Consider the following 19,701-nt stretch of genomic DNA (forward strand, 5'->3'; position numbering starts at 1 on the left):
AGAGGTTACTCTGTCTGTGGGTTCTGGACTGTCATCTCTGGGTTCCATGAGGGCCCAAGGCTGTAGAAGATGGGTGCTACCAGCGAGTGCATCATGAGGCGTCACACAGAGCCACTTTTGCTGGAAACTGCCTGTGGCTGGCAGGATGGAAATGCCTCTGTCAGTAGGAATAGTGTCTAGGCACTGGGGGTTGTGGCAGCGCCCCAGCCTGATCCCAACCCTCTTGGTCCCAAGAAATGACCATTCCCCACTATTGCATCTTTGAGCTCTACTTCAATTGGTTAGCCTCAGAGAGAGACCCCGACACCTGGGCAGGGAAACACTGGACCTGGGGCAAAGCCCCCAGAATGTTTTAATATAAACATTTGCCAACACAAAGCACAAAAACAGGGAATACCAAGAGGGGAAATACCCATGTGTGTCTGCAGACTGCTGGAAAAGGGAGACCGTTCCCTGGCACTCACGGCTCTCCCAGTGGCACTGAGCTCTCCTCCTTCCTGGTTGCAACCATCTGCTCGGCAGGGCTGGGCTCTGCTGGCCTGGGGCTCTGGGACACTTGTGCAGGTGGCTCTGGTGTCACATCCTGGGTGTCCTCATGGGGACATGCCAGAGACACCTCTTCAGCATCGTCATAGCACATGTGTACCAGAAAAGGGGACAAGGTGTCTCCCTCAGCTCCAGGGTGCCCAGCACTTCTCCGGGAGCGCAGGCTTCCCTCTGTAAGCATCAAGGCAGGCTGCTGTGGTTGGGCCTGTGGGGTGCTCCTCAGGGCTGTACAACACCTTCGCCCTCCGCACCAGCCTGAGACACTCGGCCCATTCTCCCAACCCCCCAAAATATCTCAGGACAGGTTCTCCATGTCAGGAGATCAGGCTCTAAATATTTCATGGATTCTCCTGGCCCTGGGATTGGCACCTAGAAAGTGGAAGTGCTGCAATGCCCTCTCACCTGTGGCTGTATTCCTGGGCCCATCTCCTTCCTCTGGTGTCCTGGGCACTTCCCAGTCCCCCTGCCCAGGGAAAGGATGCTCCCCAGGGTCAGAAACCTCCTCAGCATCATCGTAGCCATCCACTGGGTCACCTCCAGGCAGGACAGGGACATCTGAAAGGAGAGGAGAGGTGGTGGCAGTGAGAAGAGACGTTCTGCAGAGCAGAGGGTGGGAGGGCATGCAGGGACACAGGGCTGACATGCTGCTGGTGTCAGGGCCAAAGCAGAGCCCTCGTCCTTCCAGCTCTGATGGTGGCACTCAGTGGCACTGCTGTCTGTCTGTCTTCTGGGAGGAGAGATAGAGCCCTTCCTCTCCCTCCCCCTCCAATCCCTGGGGCTGGCCCCAGACCATCCTCCTCCTCTCTGTGCCTGGGGTAGGGCTTCAGCTGGGGCAGGGACCCCTCTGAAAAGGAGGCTGCAGAGAGCTGCAGTGGGTGCTGTGGGATGAGCCCTGCTGCCCCATCTTGTGGTCAGCACTGCTGGGGATGGGCAACCACAGCACTGGGTCAGAGTGGGGGGGAGACCACCCCTGCTACCCTGGGATGAGCCCATCCCGTAGGGGCTCCCAGAGCTGCCCTGGGACAGCCCCTTCGCTCAGCCCTTGGATGTCCCCAGGGTGCAGGGCCAGGCAGAGAGGGGCTGTCCCCTCTGGGATGGGCAGAGCTGGTGTGGAGGAAGCTCCTCTGTGGGGGCCAACACCTGGATGCTCTCCCACAGATCCCATGGTCCAACCATTTCAGGGACCATTGGCAGGAGTTGCAGGGGACAGCCCTGGTCTGGGGTAGGGAGAAAGATCCCCTTCATGAACATACACCCACCTGAGAGACTGAACCTCGGCTGCTTCTCCCACGCCAGGCTGTAAGCGATCTCCTCATACACGGCCTCAGGGAAGGGCTCCCCAGCTCTCCCAGAGCCTGGGGACAGAGGCAAGGCTGGTCTGGGGATGGGCAGAGAGGGACAGGACCCCACTGGGTTCCCCCAGCCCCATTCCCTAGGCCAGCACAGGGCTGTTCCCACAGCACAACCCCTCTGTGTTGTGTTGGCACTGAGGCCACATCCCCATGGAGGGCAGCATCCCCATGGAGATGGTCTGGGGCAGCATCAGCCTTGCACCATCCCTTTGGAAACAGCCCTTGTGCCCCTTTGGTCCCTGGGTCATGTCTGAGTGCAGACCCTGCACCAATTCCCTCATTTCCCCTTCTCATGGAGCTGCTCTATCTCTGCCCCACACATCAAAAGCACAGCCCGTGTCCTGTTGGGGGGTGGCTGACACCACAGTGATGGACCCCGCTGCCCATGCTCCTCTTAACAGAGCTGCTCAGAGGACTGCCAGCAGTGCATCTTCCCCTTCTCACCCAGCCCAGCTCTCACATTTCTCTCCTCACCCCAGAACTGATGCCCCAGGGTCTGGGCTCTCTCCACCCCTTGATGTTGGTGCCCCCATGGTCTGTCAATCAGTGGGGCAGCACATGGGGCAGGAGGAAGCATACAGCTCTGTTTCTGTGCCCCAGAACACCAACACCTCCAGCACCCCCAGCCGTGCCAGGAGGCATCTCCCCCCCAGGACCACTGGGGAAGGACCCACCTCTGCGCCGAGCCCTGGCGCTTCGCACCTGCCCAGCCAGGAGGGCCAGGAGCAGGCAGAGGAGGGCCCCCAGGATGATGCAGATGACAACAGGCACCGAGATTCTATCGCTGCTGGTGGTCGGACGGCCCCGTGGGGGATCTGCATGGGCAGGAACATGGCAGGGGCAGCATCAGACAAGGGAGAGGCTGGGGGCAGGATAAGCCACTCCTGACCACACAAGGCAGCAGGGGCTGGGGGGGACAGGGCTGGGTGATGGGGCAGCTCCCACCCTGCTGGGTACATCACAGACTTCTCTCATCTCCCTCAATTTCCTGGGAGTCTCACAGCCCAGCAAGGAGCCCCTTCCCCTGGCTGTAGGTCACAGCTTCTCTGTGGGCAGACCCAGCCCTGGGGAAGGACAGCTTACCTGCTTGTGGGGAGGATGTTGCTGTCCTGGGTGCAGCTACAGGGGAGCAGAAGGAGAACTGGGCTGAGAGGCTGGGGCTGTGGCACCAGGCAGCCTCCCTGGCAAATGACCCCAGCATGTGCCACCTGAATTGTCCCTCCTGTGGGGCTGAGCAGGGTGGCAAGGACAGGGTCCAGCACCACTGCTCTGGGCTGCTCACAGGACAGTGCAGGCAGCCCAGGGGATGTGCTGGGACATCCAGCCCCACAGAGGCTACTCCCCACCCACCACCAGCCCCCCACCCTGCAGAAACACCCTTGCTCAGGCCAGCAGCGGGGCCATGCCAGGATCCAGCAGGGTAGACGCCCAAGCCAGCTTGTTGCCAAGCCCCCAGCCATGTCTCCCAGCCCCACTGCTCACCTGAGCAATGCACAGCCGCATCTGCCTTATGCTGGCAGGCACCGCTGTCCCCTGGCTGGGCCCAGCAGTCCTGCAGAGACAGCTCCGTCCCCCTGCACTCCATCAGCCACATGGGGCCCGTCCCCTCTCCAGCAGCAGCCTGGCCCAGGGCATAGACCGCGGGGCCACAGCCCAGCTGCCTGCACGCCACCTCAGCGTCCCGCATGTCCCAGGCATTGTCACACAGTGTCCCCCAGGTGCCGCGGTGCCAGATCTCCACTCTGCCTGAGCAGCCGTCCTTGCCTCCCACAGCACGGATCTTCTCCCTGTCTGAGGAAGCAGCGACCTCCCATGGCACCGGGACAACTGGGACAGCCCTTCCAGGTGAGGGGGACACGTGCAGGGGCAGCTCTTTACCTGTACACCTCGTGGAGTTGGGGCATGCAGCTACCTGTGTCCTTTCTGTCCATGTCCCAAAGGAAAGAAAAGTAGGGCTGAAAAGGGTTGCTCTAGGGGTTGTGCAGAAGAGAGCAGGGCTGACCTCTGCTTGCATGTGCCCCTGCTGCCTGGGTCAGGGTAGCAGCAGAACCCCATTCTTTCATGGAACACACACAGATAGAACTGAGTGTGCATCCCCACAGGGTCCCTGATTCACAGAACAGCAGGAGGCTGTCCATAGAGGGGAAACTCCTGCCCATGCCCACATAGCCTCCTCTGAGACCTCTCCTGGAGATGGCTCTGCCTCTCCCAGAGGCTGATGGCAGCCCAGCTGTTGAGAGCTGCTGGTATGCATACGTGGCTCCAACAGCTGAAGTCACTTTTGTGCCACTCGCAGCAACAGGGTCTAATGCAGGAAGTCAAAGCTCCTCTGGGTTCCTTCTCTGCATTTCACCATGTCCAGTGGGGAACAGGACCTGGTGCCTTGATGGCTCAGATTTACCATTGCAGGTGATATTGGCCTCTTCTCGGCGGTCATCACACGACTGGGGATCCCAGGCAGCAGAGGGACACTGCCAGAAGGAGCTGTTGCTCTTCCCACACTCCACGTGATCCAGCCATGCGGTGCCAGACAGCTTCTCATAATTTGAGATTGTTTCCAGTTCCCCCTCATTCCCGCAGCCCAGCTCCTTGCACACCAGTGACACCGTCTCGGTGGTCATGGAGTTGGAGCAAACGCTGCCCCACGTCCCGTTGTAGAAAACCTGCAGGCGCCCGGAGCAGCCGTCGCTGTTCTCCAGCCTCAGGGCCATGAACTCTGGAAGGAGGAAAGGCCCCAGGGATGTCCTTGGATGTCAGACATTGATAGCCTTAGCCTTACCTGGCTCTACCCTCACCCTGGCCTCACTGGCCCCAGCTCCCCTCCCAGCTCCCAGCACAGACCTGAACAGATGACTCCCACGTCCTCCTTGTGCCCGCAGTCGTGCTGCCCCCAGGCCTCAGCAGGGCAGTCCCAGAGAGCAGCTTCGGCCCCAGAGCAGTTGACGCCATCCAGCCAGATCTGCCCGGAGCCCTCCCCAAACCGAGCAGAGCCGGCTGCCTCCAGGGCCCCTCCACAGCCCAGCTGGCGGCAAACGACGGTGGCGTCGGCCAGGTCCCAGGCGTCGTCGCAGACGGTGCCCCAGCGCCCCTGGTAGTAGATCTCCACTCTCCCGGCACAGCGCCCGGCCCCGTCCGCCAGCCGGACCCGCCGGCTCCCTGCAGCAGGAAGAACCCCGGCTGTCAGTGGCTTGCTGCCCTCCCAGCCCCACACCTGGGGGACGTGCAGCACCACTCACCCTGGCACACGACCCCCACGTCCTCCATGATCCCTTCTGTTGGCATGCTCTGAGGCAGGGAGGTGTTGCAGAGGCTCAGGTCAGCCTCGTGCCCTGTACACCGCACCCCACGCAGCCCCACGGGGCCCAGCCCTCGCTCGGCCCTCACGGGGGTGTAGGCTGCCTCTGCCTCTCCGCACTGCAGCTGCCGGCACACCACGCTGGCCTCCTGCATGTCCCACTGCTCATCCAGGACTCTGACCCACGTCCCGTGCTGGAAGACCTCCACGCACCCGTCGCACCGGCTCCCTCCGCCCACCAGCCGTACAGACATGTTGCGAGCCGGGCCTGGTGAGAGCAGAAATTCAGCCTGGTGCTGCCATGGGGTCCCCAGCTGTGGGTGGCTGTGTCACATACCAGGGGCAAATGGACTTTGCAGCACTGCCCAGCACTCACCTGAGCAAATAACAGCAGCAGTGTTCTCCTGGGAGCACGGCGAGGCCCCCAGGGCAGTCACCGGGCACTGCCCCAGGTGGGCTTCAGTCCCATCACAGTGGAACGAGTCTCTCCAGACGGGGCCGGTTCCTCTCCCAAAATGCCCTCCTCCAGGAATGGACTCAGCAAAGCCACAGCCGAGGTGCCGACAGAGAACGTGGGCGTCCGAGAGGTCCCAGTGGGAGGCACAGAGGCTCCCCCACGTCCCCAGCACCTCCACCTCCACCCTGCCCTCACACGCTTTGCTGCCGTTCACCAGCCTGAACCCTGTGTACTCAAGGACAAAGGAGGGTGAGAGAGGCCACATTTGTGCTCTTGCTCCCACAGGAGCTGCAGGAGAGGCCAAAGGGACAGCATGCCTTTCTCCTCCTGCAGCACTCTCATTTTGGGGATGCAGACCACCACCTCACCCCACCTGTCTCCCACCCAGCACAGCCCAGTGCCCACCCTGCTCTCCTGCTCCCACCACAACCCCAGTGGCCATCATTCCACCCCAAATCCTTACGTGTGCAGGTGACATGAATGCCATTGCTGTGGGTGCAGGCCTTGTCCTTGGAGGCCCCCCAGGGGCAGAAGAGGATGGTGGATTCATTCCCCACACACTGCAGCTCTCTGTCCCAGACAGGACCGGCCCCTTCTCCCAGCTGAGCTGCCCCATGGACAGACAGGGCTGTGCCACACTGCAGCTCCCTGCACACCACCTCGGCAGCTTTGGCACCAAAGTGGGAGTGACAGACAGCTTTCCACTGGTCCCCGTCGTAGACCTCCAGACTTCCTGAGCAGGGGCTGTCCCCTCCGACCAGCCGGACAAATCCTGGGGCAACCAAGGAGACGTGTGAGTTCCCAGAGCCCTCTGGCACTTCCATGCCCACCTCCCACCTCATCCCTAAAGTGGCCAGATTCAGAGCTCCACGGCCATCCCAGCAGCTCTCAGTGGGTGCTGATGGCACAAAGAGGTCAGCACCCCCCCCCCGTCCTCGCTGATCCTCTGAATCCTGCGCAGCACCCATGGGCTGCCCTCTCTCCCAGCCCCCAGCTGCAGGCACCACTCAGACAAACTGCTGCTGCCCAGAGCCCCTGGGCTGCCCAGCACCGGCCCCAGCACTGCAGCACTCACAGCATGTGGACCCAGGGAAATGGGTCCAGGCACTGGGGGCTGCTGCAGCTGGCTCTGCCCTGCTGGGCTCAGGCCACGCTGAGGAACCCCTTGGAGCTTCAAAAAAAGTCCCCTGTTCCCAGGGGCTGCTGCAGCTCTTGTGGAGCTGCTGTTAGAATGGGGCACATCCAGGGAGCAGGTAAAGGGGGGGTCCTCAGACAGGGACAAAGTGTGGTGCTGGGCATGGATGACCCCATCCACCAGCCACACACAGAGCAAAAGAGCAGGCAGAGAGCAGCCCTGGGCTGACACATGCTCCTGGTATGAGGGCAGGCACCAAGGAGAGCCAGGAGGTGCTGGCACAGCCCCTGGCACACAGGGTAGGCAGGAGAGGCTGGGCAGTGGGTCAGCATGGCCTGGAGGGGCCGTATCCCTAGAGGTTACCTCTCATGGGGTGACCCCGGGACAGGAACAAGGTGCTGCCTGCCTCCCTGCTCCTCTGTGCAAGCCCAGTGCTCCTGCCCTCCGAGTAGCCCCTCTGCTTTGGCCGCAGTTCTCTTGTCTGCCAGGGGTACAACCCAAAAGTCCTGGGCCATTGCACGCCCTTCCCTGAGGCTGCTGGTGGCTGGGGGAGCTGCTCTAGATTCCCCTGGCATAGGGACCAGCCTGCCAGACAGGGCCTGGGTGAATGGAAGAGAAAGATGGGAACCAGGCAGCACAGTGGGGAAGGGTGGGGGCTTTCCTCTCCCAGCCCTGGGCACCTCCCCAGGGTTGGCTGCTCCAGCCTCATGACCAGACTGGGTGTGCTCCCACTGGGCTTTCCCCAGGGACAAGGGACACCAGCAGTGACAGACCCAGCTCAGAGTGCAACTTGACACACAGAGCCATGTTCTGGTGTCCACTTGTTGCTTCCTGAAGTCACAGCCAGGTCCCTTAGGAGTGTCCTCATCCCAGAGGTAGGGAACAAGTTCAGTCCTTACCTGAACATGTCACTCCAGCATCCCAGCTGTGATCGCAGTCTGTTTGACCCCAGCCATTGTGTGTGCAGTCAGACAGGGCAGACTCCTTGCCATTACAGTGAACATCATCCATCCAAATGGAACCAGATCCTGGTCCAAAGTGTGCATTTCGAGGAGCTTCGAGAGCAACCCCACAGCCCAGCTGCCTACAAACCACTGCAGCATCGGTCATGTCCCAGCGGTCGCTGCACACGGTCCCCCACTGACCCCGGTGTTTCACCTCCACTCTCCCAGCACAGCGACTGCCACCATCCGCCAGCCTCACCTCCGCAGACCCTTCAAACACCAACACAGGAAGGGTCAGGAGACCTTTGAGCCCCACAAGGTGGGTCTGTGAGTGCTCCCTCTGCTGCCCAGGCAGTCACAGGCCCCAGGGTGGGAGCCCTGTCCCCACTGATTGTCACTGGAGTGTTGGGGGGATTCTTCCTCTGCCCATGGGCTGCACTGAATCACAGAATCACAGAATCACAGAATTTCTAGGTTGGAAGAGACCTCAAGATCATCGAGTCCAACCTCTGACCTAACGCTAACAGTCCCCACTAAACTATATCCCTAAGACTGCTCTGGGGGTGCCCAACTACAGCCCTTCTGGGCCATTTGCTGCCCAGAGCCCTCATAATCCCCTCTTCCCACCCCATTGGCCCCCTGCCCCTGCCCATGTTCACCCACATACCACCCCCAGTCCTGCACAGGGTTCCCACTCCTCCCCTGACCAGCACCCTCTCCAAAGCACGGTGACTCTAACCCCATACTTCTTCCTATCCATCACCTGCACCAGGCACCTCTCAAATGCACCAAATTCCCAGGAGCTGATGGCAGCCTGGCCGTTGACTGATGCTGGTGAACCTGGGTGGCTCTGAGAGCTGAAGTCACCTTTGTACCACCAGCAGCAACAGGGTCTAATGCAGGAAGTCAAAGCTCCTCTGGGTTCCTTCTCTGCATTTCACCATGTCCAGTGGGGAACAGGACCTGGTGCCTTGAGAAACCAGATTTACCATTGCAGGTGATGTGGGTCTCTTCTCGGAGGTCATCACACGACTGCAGATGCCAGGCAGCAGAGGGACACTGCCAGAAGGAGCTGTTGCTCTTCCCACACTCCACGTGATCCAGCCATGCGGTGCCAGACAGCTTGGCAGAGTTTAAGATTATTTCCCAATCCCCCTCATTCCCGCAGCCCAGCTCCTTGCACACCAGTGACACCGTCTCGGTGGTCATCGAATTGAAGCAAACGCTGCCCCACGTCCCGTTGTAGAAAACCTGCAGGCGCCCGGAGCAGCTGTCACTGTTCTCCAGCCTCAAGGCCATGAACTCTGGAAGGAGGAAAGGCCCCAGGGATGTCCTTGGATGTCAGCCGCTGATGGCCTTGGCCCTACCTGGCTCTACCCTCACCCGGGCCTCACTGGCCCCAGCTCCCAACCCCGCTCCCAGCACAGACCTGAACAGATGACTCCCACATCCTCCTTGTGCCCGCAGTTGTGCTGCCCCCAGGCCTTGGCAGGGCAGTCCCAGAGAGCAGCTTCGGCCCCGGAGCAGTTGACGCCATCCAGCCAGATCTGCCCGGAGCCCTCCCCAAACCGAGCAGAGCCGGCTGCCTCCAGGGCCCCTCCGCAGCCCAGCTGGCGGCAAACGACGGTGGCGTCGGCCAGGTCCCAGGCGTCATCGCAGACGGTGCCCCAGCGCCCCTGGTAGTAGATCTCCACTCTCCCGGCACAGCGCCCGGCCCCGTCCGCCAGCCGGACCCGCCGGCTCCCTGCAGCAGGGAGAACCCCGGCTGTCAGTGGCTTGCTGCCCTCCCAGCCCCACACCTGGGGGACGTGCAGCACCACTCACCCTGGCACACGACCCCCACGTCCTCCATGATCCCTGCTGTTGGCATGCTCTGAGGCAGGGAGGTGTTGCAGAGGCTCAGGTCAGCCTCGTGCCCTGCACACCGCACCCCACGCAGCCCCACGGGGCCCAGCCCTCGCTCGGCCCTCACGGGGGTGTAGGCTGCCTCTGCCTCTCCGCACTGCAGCTGCCGGCACACCACGCTGGCCTCCTGCATGTCCCACTGCTCATCCAGGACTCTGCCCCACGTCCCGTGCTGGAAGACCTCCACGCGCCCATCGCACCGGCTCTCTCCGCCCACCAACCACAAGGGCATGGGCTGAGTTAGGCCTGGTGAGAGGAGAAATTCAGCAAGGCACTGCCATGGGGTGCAAAGCTGTGGGTGGCCGTGTCACACACCAGGGGCAAATGGACTTTGCAGCACTGCCCAGCACTCACCTGAGCAAATGACAGCAGCAGCGTTCTCCTGGGAGCACGGCGAGGCCCCCAGGGCAGTCACTGGGCACTGCCCCAGGTGGGCTTCAGTCCCGTCACAGTGGAACGAGTCTCTCCAGACGGGGCCGGTTCCTCTCCCAAAATGCCCTCCTCCAGGAATGGACTCAGCAAAGCCACAGCCGAGGTGCCGACAGAGAACGTGGGCGTCCGACAGGTCCCAGCGGGAGGCACACAGGGTCCCCCATGTCCCCAGCACCTCCACCTCCACCCTGCCCTCACACGCTGTGCTGCCGTTCACCAGCCTGAAATCTGTGTACTCTGGGGACAAAGGATGGTGAGAGAGGCCACATTTGTGCTCTTGCTCCTACAGAATCTGCAGGAGAGGCCGAAGGGACAGCGTGCCTTTCTCCTCCTGCAGCACTCTAATTTTAGGGCTGCAGACCACCACCTCACCCCACCTGTCCCCCACCCAGCACAGCCCAGTGCCCACCCTGCTCTCCTGCCCCCACTACAATCCCATTGTCCATCATCCCACCGCGAGTCCTTACGTGTGCAGGTGAGATGAGTGCCATTGCTGTGGGTGCAGGCCTTGTCCTTGGAGGCCCCCCAGGGGCAGAAGAGGATGGTGGATTCATTCCCCACACACTGCAGCTCTCTGTCCCAGACAGGACCGGCCCCTTCTCCCAGCTGAGCTGCCCCATGGACAGACAGGGCTGTGCCACACTGCAGCTCCCTGCACACCACCTCGGCAGCTTTGGCACCAAAGTGGGAGTGACAGACAGCTTTCCACTGGTCCCTGTCGTAGACCTCCAGACTTCCTGAGCAGGGGCTGTCCCCTCCGACCAGCCGGACAAATCCTGGAGCAACCAAGGAGACGTGTGAGTTCCCAGAGCCCTCTGGCACTTATGTGCCCACCTCCCACCTCATCCCTGAGGTGGCCAGATTCAGAGCTCCACGGCCATCCCAGAAGCTCTCAGTGGGTGCTGATGGCACAAAGAGGTCAGGGCCCCTGACACATGGGTCAGGAAAGCAGGTAGAGAGCAGCCCTGGGCTGACACGAGCTCCCGGTATGAGGGCAGGCACTGAGGAGAGCCAAGAGGTGCTGGCACAGCCCCTGGCACACAGGGTAGGCAGGAGAGGCTGGGCAGCGGGTCAGCACGGCCTGGAGGGGCCATGTCCCTAGAGGTTACCTCTCATGGGGTGACCTCGGGACAGGAACAAGGTGCTGCCTGCCACCCTGCTCCTCTGTGCAAGCCCAGTGCTCCTGCCCTCCGAGTAGCCCCTCTGCTTTGGCCGCAGTTCTCTTGTCTGCCAGGGGTACAACCCAAAAGTCCTGGGCCATTGCACGCCCTTCCCTGAGGCTGCTGGTGGCTGGGGGAGCTGCTCTAGATTCCCCTGGCATAGGGACCAGCCTGCCAGACAGGGCCTGGGTGAACGGCAGGAGAAAGATGGGAACCAGGCAGCACACTAGGGAAGGGTGAAGGCTTTCCTTTTCCAGCCCCAGACACCTCCCCAGGGTTGGCTACTCCAGCTTCAGGGCCAGGCTGGGTGTGCTCCCACTGGGCTTTCCCCAGGGACAAGGGACACCAGCAGTGACAGACCCAGCTCAGAGTGCAACTTGACACACAGAGCCATGTTCTGGTGTCCACTTGTTGCTTCCTGAGGTCACAGCCAGGTCCCTTTCACTGTCCTGGTCCCAGAGATAGGGAACAAGTTCAATCCTTACCTGAACATATCACTCCAGCGTCCTCATCGTGATAGCAGTTTGCTTGACCCCAGCCATTGTGTGTGCAGTCAGACAGGGCAGACTCCATGCCATTACATTCAACATCAGCCATCCAAATGGAACCAGATCCTGGCCCAAATTGTGCTGTCTGAAGAGCTTCAAGAGCAATCCCACAGCCCAGCTGCCTACAAACCACTGCAGCATCGAAGATGTCCCAGTAGTCGTCACACACGGTCCCCCACTGACCCCGGTGTTTCACCTCCACTCTCCCAGCACAGCGACTGCCACCATCCACCAGCCTCACCTCCGCAGCGCCTTCAAACACTAACATAGGAAGGGTCAGGAGAGCTTCAATCCCCATACTGGGGGTCTGTGAGAGCCCCCTGCCCAAGAAGAGTCACAGGTCCCAGGGTGGGAGCCCTGCCCCACGTGCGGTCCCTGGGGTAGTGTGTGAGGGTGTCTCTCCACTCCCCATGGGCTATGCTGGCTGGGGGTACCCAGCTCTAGACCCCTGGGCCATTCGCTGCCCCACAGCCCTCAACACCTCCTCCCACCCCAGTGGCCCCCTGCCCCCACCCACCCCCACACAGCCCCCAGCCCTCCTCAGGGCTCCCACTCCTCCCCAGTCCAGTGTCCCACAAACAGCCCCATGCCCCTGAGCAGCTTCCATTGCTCATTGCCTGTCACAGGCACCTCCCAAAAACACTATCCTACCCAGGACCTCTAGGGTGCCCACAGGGCACTGAGTTGATCACAAGGATACCAACAAACTGCATCCCTTCTCCGTCCCTGTTGTCAGACTGGCCCCTGTGCTTAGCCAGGGCCCCAGGAAGGACACCTCTCTACCACTTCTGGGTGCAGATGCTCCAGTCCGCTTCTGTTACTGGGACACAACCTGCACTCCTGGAGTCCGTATTTCCCCAGATCCCAGGGGCAGGGAACAGCACACAAGCCCTCTGGGGCATCCCAGACATTGGCTGTGCCCTGGAGATCACTGAGGGCCACTCTCACTGTCTGGGAGTCCTCCAGACCCAGGGTGACAGTGCCGGGAAAAAAGGGGTCCCAAAAGGGTACCCAAGGTCAAGGTTTCTAGAAATGAATCCAGGCATGGTCTGCCAAATACATGGGAGCTGTGGAAATGGATTACCCTCTCCCACCCAGACAGGCACAGATTAAAACACAGGGATGAGGGACCGAGCACCTTCTGCCTCTCATTTCAGTGGTGCCTGCAAAGCAACCCCACTCCCAGAGGGATCCCAATGACCGCACAGCTGCCCACTGGCCCCAATCTGTTGAAGAAAGCAGGTGCCACTTACCTCTGCAAGGCTGCACCCAGAGGAACAGCCACAGCACCCAAGGGGACAGGAGTCCTTCTGTCCCCATCCTGAGGCTCCTGTCCTGACAGCAAGGCCCTGCTGCTGGAGTTCCTGGGGACCCACAAGGAAATGGAGATGATGAGAGGGCAATATATCTGTGCAGATGCTGTCCCAGCTGCAAGAGGAGCCAATCAAAGCAGTAAGCACCTTTTTAGACGTTATCGGCACTTATCTCCCCTCCGACGCAGCCCAGCTCTCCAATGAACTTCTCCAGCGCTCTTCATGACCATATATGAGGGACGGCTCCGCTGCGGGTCTCACGTCACTGCGGTGGGAGATCATTGTGGGGTAGGGCTGGGTGTGGGGGCAGATGGCTCTGACACCCCTTGCAGCCTGCTGTGGGAGCACGGAGCATCTCCTAAGCTGTAGCATCCAAGAGCCCAAGGTGTGATTGTCCGTCCGTCTCTGAGCCATGTGATCCACGGGACTGGTCCTGCAGCAGGGCTGTGTCAGGCTGGGAAGGGACCAGCCCCTGCCCCTGCTACAGCCCCCGCTGTGCTGGCAGCAGCAGCTGGGAAAGGCCCTTGGGCAGGGCCAGAGCTCCATTATGGGGGTGCTGGCTGTCCCGTCCCTCCCCAGGGAGCCTCCTGTGGGGTCCCGGCAGCAGCCAGAGCTGGTCCAGGGTCTGCCCTGGCAGCAGAGCTGCAGCCCAGAGCCTCAGGCGTCTCCCTGGCTCTCAGTGTGTCACCCAGGGGCCGTTATTCCCCGCGGCAGGTCGGGAGCTGGAGCCTGCCTGCCACTGCAGGTGCACAAACCGCAGCCCACGTGACATGGCGCCCGGGCAGGAAGACGGTGGTTTCCTCCTGGCCCCGTGCCCAGGCATGGCCCTGCGGTGCCTCCCAGCTTCCTCACAGCTCCAAGCCTGGCACAGTCCAAGAAGTGTTGGGACAATGCTCTCAGATGTACAGTTTCATATATATGTATATATATATATATATGTATATATATATATATATAATTTTAAATAAATATATATATAATAAACACATAAAAATATATATTTTACTAATATATAACATCATATCATATCATATTGTATTATAATACATTATATTTTTTGTTATGTTGTGCTATGTTATTATATATTATATAATATAATAATATATAATATACAATATATAATATAAATTATATATTATATATTACATATATAATTATATAATCTGTTATATATTATATAATATAATAATATATAATATATAACTATTTTTTATTTTTATTTTATTTAAATAATATATATTATATTGTATTAAATATTATGTTATGAGTTTATATAAATATCATACATATAGTGTTTAATATATGTATATTTATAAATATATACATATATTTTTTATATTTTTGATATAAATATTTTATAGTTTTTTAGATACATATAATTTATTTTTAGTCTGAAGGCTGAAGTTGGTCTCACTGATCTTCAATTATTTCCAGAGCAGGATATTTCAAAATTCGGTTCAACCCAGCTCCAGGTGATGCCATAGCATCTTCACTTGCCATGGGCCTGTTCCTGGCCGTTATTCAGACAGCAATGACCTCACAAACACCTACACAAATTCTTGATGTGTTCCAGCCCTGCCAGCTCCTCAGGCACCAGTGACCTCACAGGTACAATGCATGGGCCTTGCCCTGACCTATCAGCTAATTGATCACCAATGACCTCCCCACAGACCCACACAAGCCATGTGCTTATTCCTGGCCTCCTGGCTTCTCAGGCACCAGGGTCCTCTCAGCATCTAGCACAGGCCATGTTTGCTCTCGGCCTGTCAGCTACTCAGGCACCACTGGCATCGCAAGAACATTCACCTGCCATGGGCCTGCTCATGGCCTATCAGATCTTCAGCTGACAGTGACCTCATAAGCACAAATGATCTATTGGAAGATGTCAGAGTCCCTGCCCATGACAGCGGGTGGGTGCTCATGCTCAGCTGGCTGTTGACCAACATCGCCAGGTGCTTTTCTGTTGGCATCTGTCCAGCCACTCTTCCCTAAGCCTATGCTGCATAGGATTGATATGATCCAAGTGCAGGAGTTGGCACTTAATCATTGTTGAATGTGATGTGATTGGACTCAGTCCATCAATCTAGCCTTTCCAGATGCCTCTGAAAAGCTTTTCTTCCTCACGAAGATCAACTGTCCCCACTAACTTGTCATCATCTGCAAATGTACTAAGGGTGTACTTGATCCTCTCAGTCAGATCATCCATCAAAATAGTAAACAAAGCTGGACCCAGTACAGAGGCCTGGGGAATGCCACCCACGACCATCCACCAACTGGATCGATCTCTCTTCACTCAGACTCTTTGAGCATGGCCATCCAGACAGTTCTTCAGCCAGCAAACTGTACACCTGTCCAAGCCATGAGCAGACGGATGGGTTGTCATTCTGCAGGGCTGCTGCTACTGAGTCCACACTGAGAAGATGTAGCTCCTTCTATTAGGCTTTTTGTGATGCCCTGTGCTCAGTCCTTTCAAACCAACTAAGCATGAATCTGGTGCTTGTGATGGGCTGGTTCTCAGCTCATGTTCCAGTTACTTGCTAGCATTTATCATTGTTGTGGAGTTTGTACAGCACTGGCATTCTTGCATTCCCTTTTGTCTCTGTTTGCTTGAGTCTGCATTGTCAATGGTAGTTCAGGAATACTGGAGGGGTGGCTGCGGGGAAGCACGAGTTTGCATCTGTCATGGTGGGACCTCGGTCAGCATTCACAGACAGGAATTCTATCCTTTGAGGGAATCCCAAAGATAATTCATTGAATGGTCATGCCATCCTGAGTCCTGTCCTTGCCTGTGCAGCATCTGTCAAATGGCTGATATAAGTTTCTCATCAGAACAAAGTCCCTATCATGAGGTGCTGTCTAGAGCTGGGCTCCTCTCCACAGTTCTGACACAGAGCCTTCTCTTGCAGGGGCTCTCCAAGGGCTGCAGCCTCCTTCAGGCCACATCCACCTGCTCCCACATGGGGTCTTCCATCAGCTGCAGTGGGGAGATCTGCTCCAACATGGTGCACCACAGAGGAACGTCTTCTCCAGCACCTGGAGCACCACCTCACGCTCTTTCTTCACTGACCTTGCTGTCTGCAGGGTTGTTTTCTCTCTCAGTTTCTCAGTCTTCTCTCCCAGCTATTCCCTCATGTCATTTTCAACCCCTTTCTTTAAAAAGCTCTCACAGATGTACAAACAGCATTATTCATTGGCTGAGTTTGGCCAGCAGCATGTCCCTTTTGGAGCCAGCTGGAAGTGGCTCTTCTCTAAGAAGGGGCAGCTTCTGGACTCTCCTCACAGATACCAGCCCTGCAGCTGCCCCCTGCTACAAAACCCTTTCCATGGAAGTCCAATACAACCTCCCACCCGCAAAGTAAAAACAGAGCCCAGACAAGCAGCAGCAGACCCATGAGCTGGCAATGGCAAGGCACATAAAAGCCTTCTAGCAGAGGCAAACCCTAGGAGAACTGCTCTGAGTTTTTTCGGCTCTGCCCTCCATGGATGAGATCAAACAAGGAGGGTTTTGGCAGGGGTTGAGCTATTTCACACTTGTGCTTATGTGGGAGGTTAGAAACCAGCCCAGGTGTTTGTACAAAACCCAACACACCCACACACATCCCAGAGCAACAGGGACTGCACTACCACAGGCCACCTCTGCACACCTGTGCATTTCCCTACAGGACACATTGGGTGACAAACACCTTGGACATTCCAGGACCAAGGGGCCTCTGCAGAGATACTGGAGCTTGGCTCAGGGCATGTGCTAACCCTGCTCTGGGTTGGAAAGATCCCCAAAGTTCTCAGTGCGGTATTTCCAGCCTGTGGAGTTTAAGTAATAGTCAAACAAGCTTTGAGAATGTGCCCCAACACCCACCTGCACAGCCATGGGCCTCCTGCTGCCTCCTGAGAGCCTGAGACACAGCTGACCTCAGCAGAGCATCCCCACCCATCTCCTCTTTGAGTCCTGTGACCTGACCACATCTGTCTCACCTCACCTGCTTCCTCCAAGACCAAGTGATTGCTGCAGGACCTCTCAAGCCCTGCCCAGCCCCATAAGGTCAAACTGCTTCAGTTAGGTGTCTAGACCACAGGAATGCAGGATTTGGGGATTAGGTGTTCAGGTTAGGCTTTAGGAATTAGATCTTGCCTTCCAGGGTTAGTGGTTGGGCAGAGTATTAGAGGGAGGCCTGTGTTTACTGCTTTGGCTTCTAGTCTGTGTGTAGTGTAGAGACTATGTTATTTGTTGGGATTTTCTTCAGGGCTCTGTTGAGGAGTCATGTCATGGAGTTCAGTGCTAAGGATGAAAGGCTGAGGAATAGGGTGAGAATTGAGCTAAGAGTGTATGGTAATGCCTTATGGGTTTGGGACTAGGCTAACCCATGCCAGGTGAGGTTTGAGGTTAGGGGTAAGAGTAGTGGATTCCTTGCAGAGAGAGGGACAGCATTTAGATGTAGGGGTAGGGCTTACAGTTACTGCTTAGAAATATTGCCAGGGCTTGACATGGATGTTTTCCTAGTAAGTGTTGCAGCTCACAGCCTTACCTGAACCCCTCTTAACTCTTCAAAATCTTTCCTTTCTGTTAGCGAAACCCCTCTTCTCTCTCCCAAATCCCCCACCGTTATTCTCCCAGCTTTCCCCTGGTCTTACCAAATGTGTCACCCTGTTGGGGGCAGCTTTCTGAAGGCCTTTATGACCTCAGTGGCTCTGCCTCACTGCTGTTGGCCAGCCAGGGGCTGGGACAGAAGTGACCTCACAGCCAGCATCCACAGGGCTACAAGGAGCTGTTGTGCTCAGGAGGCCTCTTCCCAGCCCACTCCCCACAAGAGCTGTGGGTGCAGGGGATGCCCTGCATAATCCCTCAGGTACTCTGCCTGCCAACCAGCTCATGCTTCAGAAGGCCTGCCACACATCTAGACTCACATTTCCTCATGCAGCCTTTAGAGAACAAGGGCCCAGCTCCTGCTCTGCTGCTCCTCCCTGTCTCTGCCAGGAGACCAGACCAGCCCAGCCCAGACCCTCTCTAGCACTCCACAGCTCCCTCTCCTCTCTCCAGTCTAACTCAAACCAGCCACCAGAGGAGACAAGTCTAGGCTGGCTCCAAGGCAGCAAATGCAGAGTGGAGGGCAGTGGCTGTGTCTCTGCTGCAGCCATCTGCAGGAGATCCCTTACCCTTCCAATGTGCAAGCTCTTTATAATAAGATAGAGAAAATCTACATGAAATCTAAACAAGGAAACCTTTCCTGTGAAGTAGTGAGGAACGGGAAAAGGTTATTCGGAGAAGTAGTACCCCACTCCCTAGTAGTTTTCAAGGCCAGGGTGAATGGGACCTTTAGCAACCAGGTCTTGTGGAAGGTGCCTCTGACCATGGCAGTGTGGCTGGAACAAGATGGTCTTTAAGATCCCCTCCAACTCATGCCATTCTATAGTTCTATGATACTGGAGGCCCCAAATTGGTTGTGTAGCTTGTGTAGACAGAAGGATTTCAATTCCTGTGAAAATGTTTCCTTCCCATGTATTACAAGTGTCACCTTGTGGGTATGCAGTCTCATAATGGAACAAGAAAAGATAATTCTCAAGACAAACTCTTCTTTTGAATTACAGAAAAAGAGAGCACTGGAAATAAATGTCCATCCCCAGATGCAAGAAGAGACAACAGTAATTGCTTCAGTCATTTTCAAAGTTGATTTCCCTGGAGGCCCAGGGACTTATCAAGAGCTCCCTGTGCTGCTGAGCTGGGCTACTGGGCTCCTGGGCCCAAGGGGAGCTCCTGGCAAGCAGGCAGCACTGCAGAGAGACAGCTCTGCCCAGGAGCAGCTCCTCTAAACAGTGCAGCAGGGCTGGGGCACTGCCTGCAGGGGACAAGGGCAACTGAGAGAAGGGAGGGAGATGTTAAAGGCAGTGTGGAAGGGGGATGTTGAGAGCTCAGTGCGGGAGAAATCTTCAGAGCCCTGAACAGGGTAAGTGTGTGGCTGCAGGGCAATGCAGCTCATGTTCCTGTTGCCATCTCCAGATTTGATGGAATATCCCACAGTCGACAGGAGCTTTCAGGAGAACACTCAATGTTTCTTTGGATAAAAGGAGAATGACAAGCTCCAGAGCATGGATTCTCTGCCATAAACAGAAGAGGGACAGGACACAAGGGTTCCTTCTTGAAGGGCCAGCTGCAGGCTGTGCAGGCAGGGTGCAGGCAGGGGTGACCAGGGCTGTGGTGCAGAGCAGGGTCCCTGCTGTGCCCCCGGGGCTGTGTGCCGGGGCAGGTCCTCTGCCGCCTGCCAGGCTCAGCACTCAGCCTGCCTGGGGAGCTGCCCAGGGTGCTGCGGGGAGAAGCTGTAGGTGGAAGGAGCCCCCCAGCAGGGCAGGACAGGGCAGGGTCCTGCTGGTGCACTGAGGCTACTGTTTCCCAGAGGCTGCTGCCTGTGGAAGGCTTCTCACAGATACACAAAACCCCCAGAACACCTCAGAGTGGACTCCTCAAGGGAAAGTTCAGAGGAAGAGTTTCCTGAAGACATGTATTCTGTGCTTTGAGATTTCTCCTCTTGCTTTGTGGGTGGCAGTTAGAGATGGAATTTATTTCTCCATTTGGATGAAGGCACTGAGACCGCAGTTATTGTAAGGTCTTTTAGGTCTGAGCT

The 19,701-nt window shown here is 57.4% G+C and overlaps 3 protein-coding genes across 3 annotated transcripts in view; all 3 read right to left on the reverse strand.

The window, feature by feature from the left end:
* The window catches only part of LOC309891560 (antigen WC1.1-like), a gene marked incomplete at both ends in the record, with an annotated part of 315,844 nt that extends 306,816 nt beyond the window's left edge, over positions 1–9,028 (reverse strand). Inside the window, 2 exons of the mRNA XM_082785919.1 lie at positions 7,685–7,999; positions 8,719–9,028. Coding sequence (XP_082642045.1) covers positions 7,685–7,999; positions 8,719–9,028 — 625 coding nt within the window. The remainder of the gene's footprint in view (positions 1–7,684; positions 8,000–8,718) is intronic.
* LOC309891545 (scavenger receptor cysteine-rich type 1 protein M130-like) lies at positions 6–5,915 on the reverse strand (the record flags this gene model as incomplete). The annotated part of the gene is made up of 8 exons (XM_082785905.1): positions 6–76; positions 949–1,101; positions 1,806–1,901; positions 2,573–2,713; positions 4,300–4,614; positions 4,740–5,054; positions 5,135–5,461; positions 5,570–5,915. The coding sequence occupies 8 exons, from the start codon at positions 5,913–5,915 to the stop codon at positions 6–8; spliced, it is 1,764 nt and encodes a 587-aa protein (XP_082642031.1).
* Positions 9,029–9,108: 80 nt separating the features above from the next.
* Positions 9,109–12,072, reverse strand: LOC309891561 (scavenger receptor cysteine-rich type 1 protein M130-like; the record flags this gene model as incomplete). Its single annotated transcript, XM_082785920.1, has 5 exons — positions 9,109–9,473; positions 9,554–9,880; positions 9,989–10,303; positions 10,705–10,842; positions 11,712–12,072. 5 exons carry the CDS (start codon positions 12,070–12,072, stop codon positions 9,109–9,111), a joined length of 1,506 nt encoding a protein of 501 aa, XP_082642046.1.
* Between the last annotated feature and the right edge of the window lie 7,629 nt (positions 12,073–19,701).

Source organism: Aythya marila (genome assembly GCF_965140915.1).
Source record: "Aythya marila genome assembly, contig: HAP1_HAP1_SCAFFOLD_158, whole genome shotgun sequence".
NCBI lineage: Eukaryota > Metazoa > Chordata > Aves > Anseriformes > Anatidae > Aythya > Aythya marila.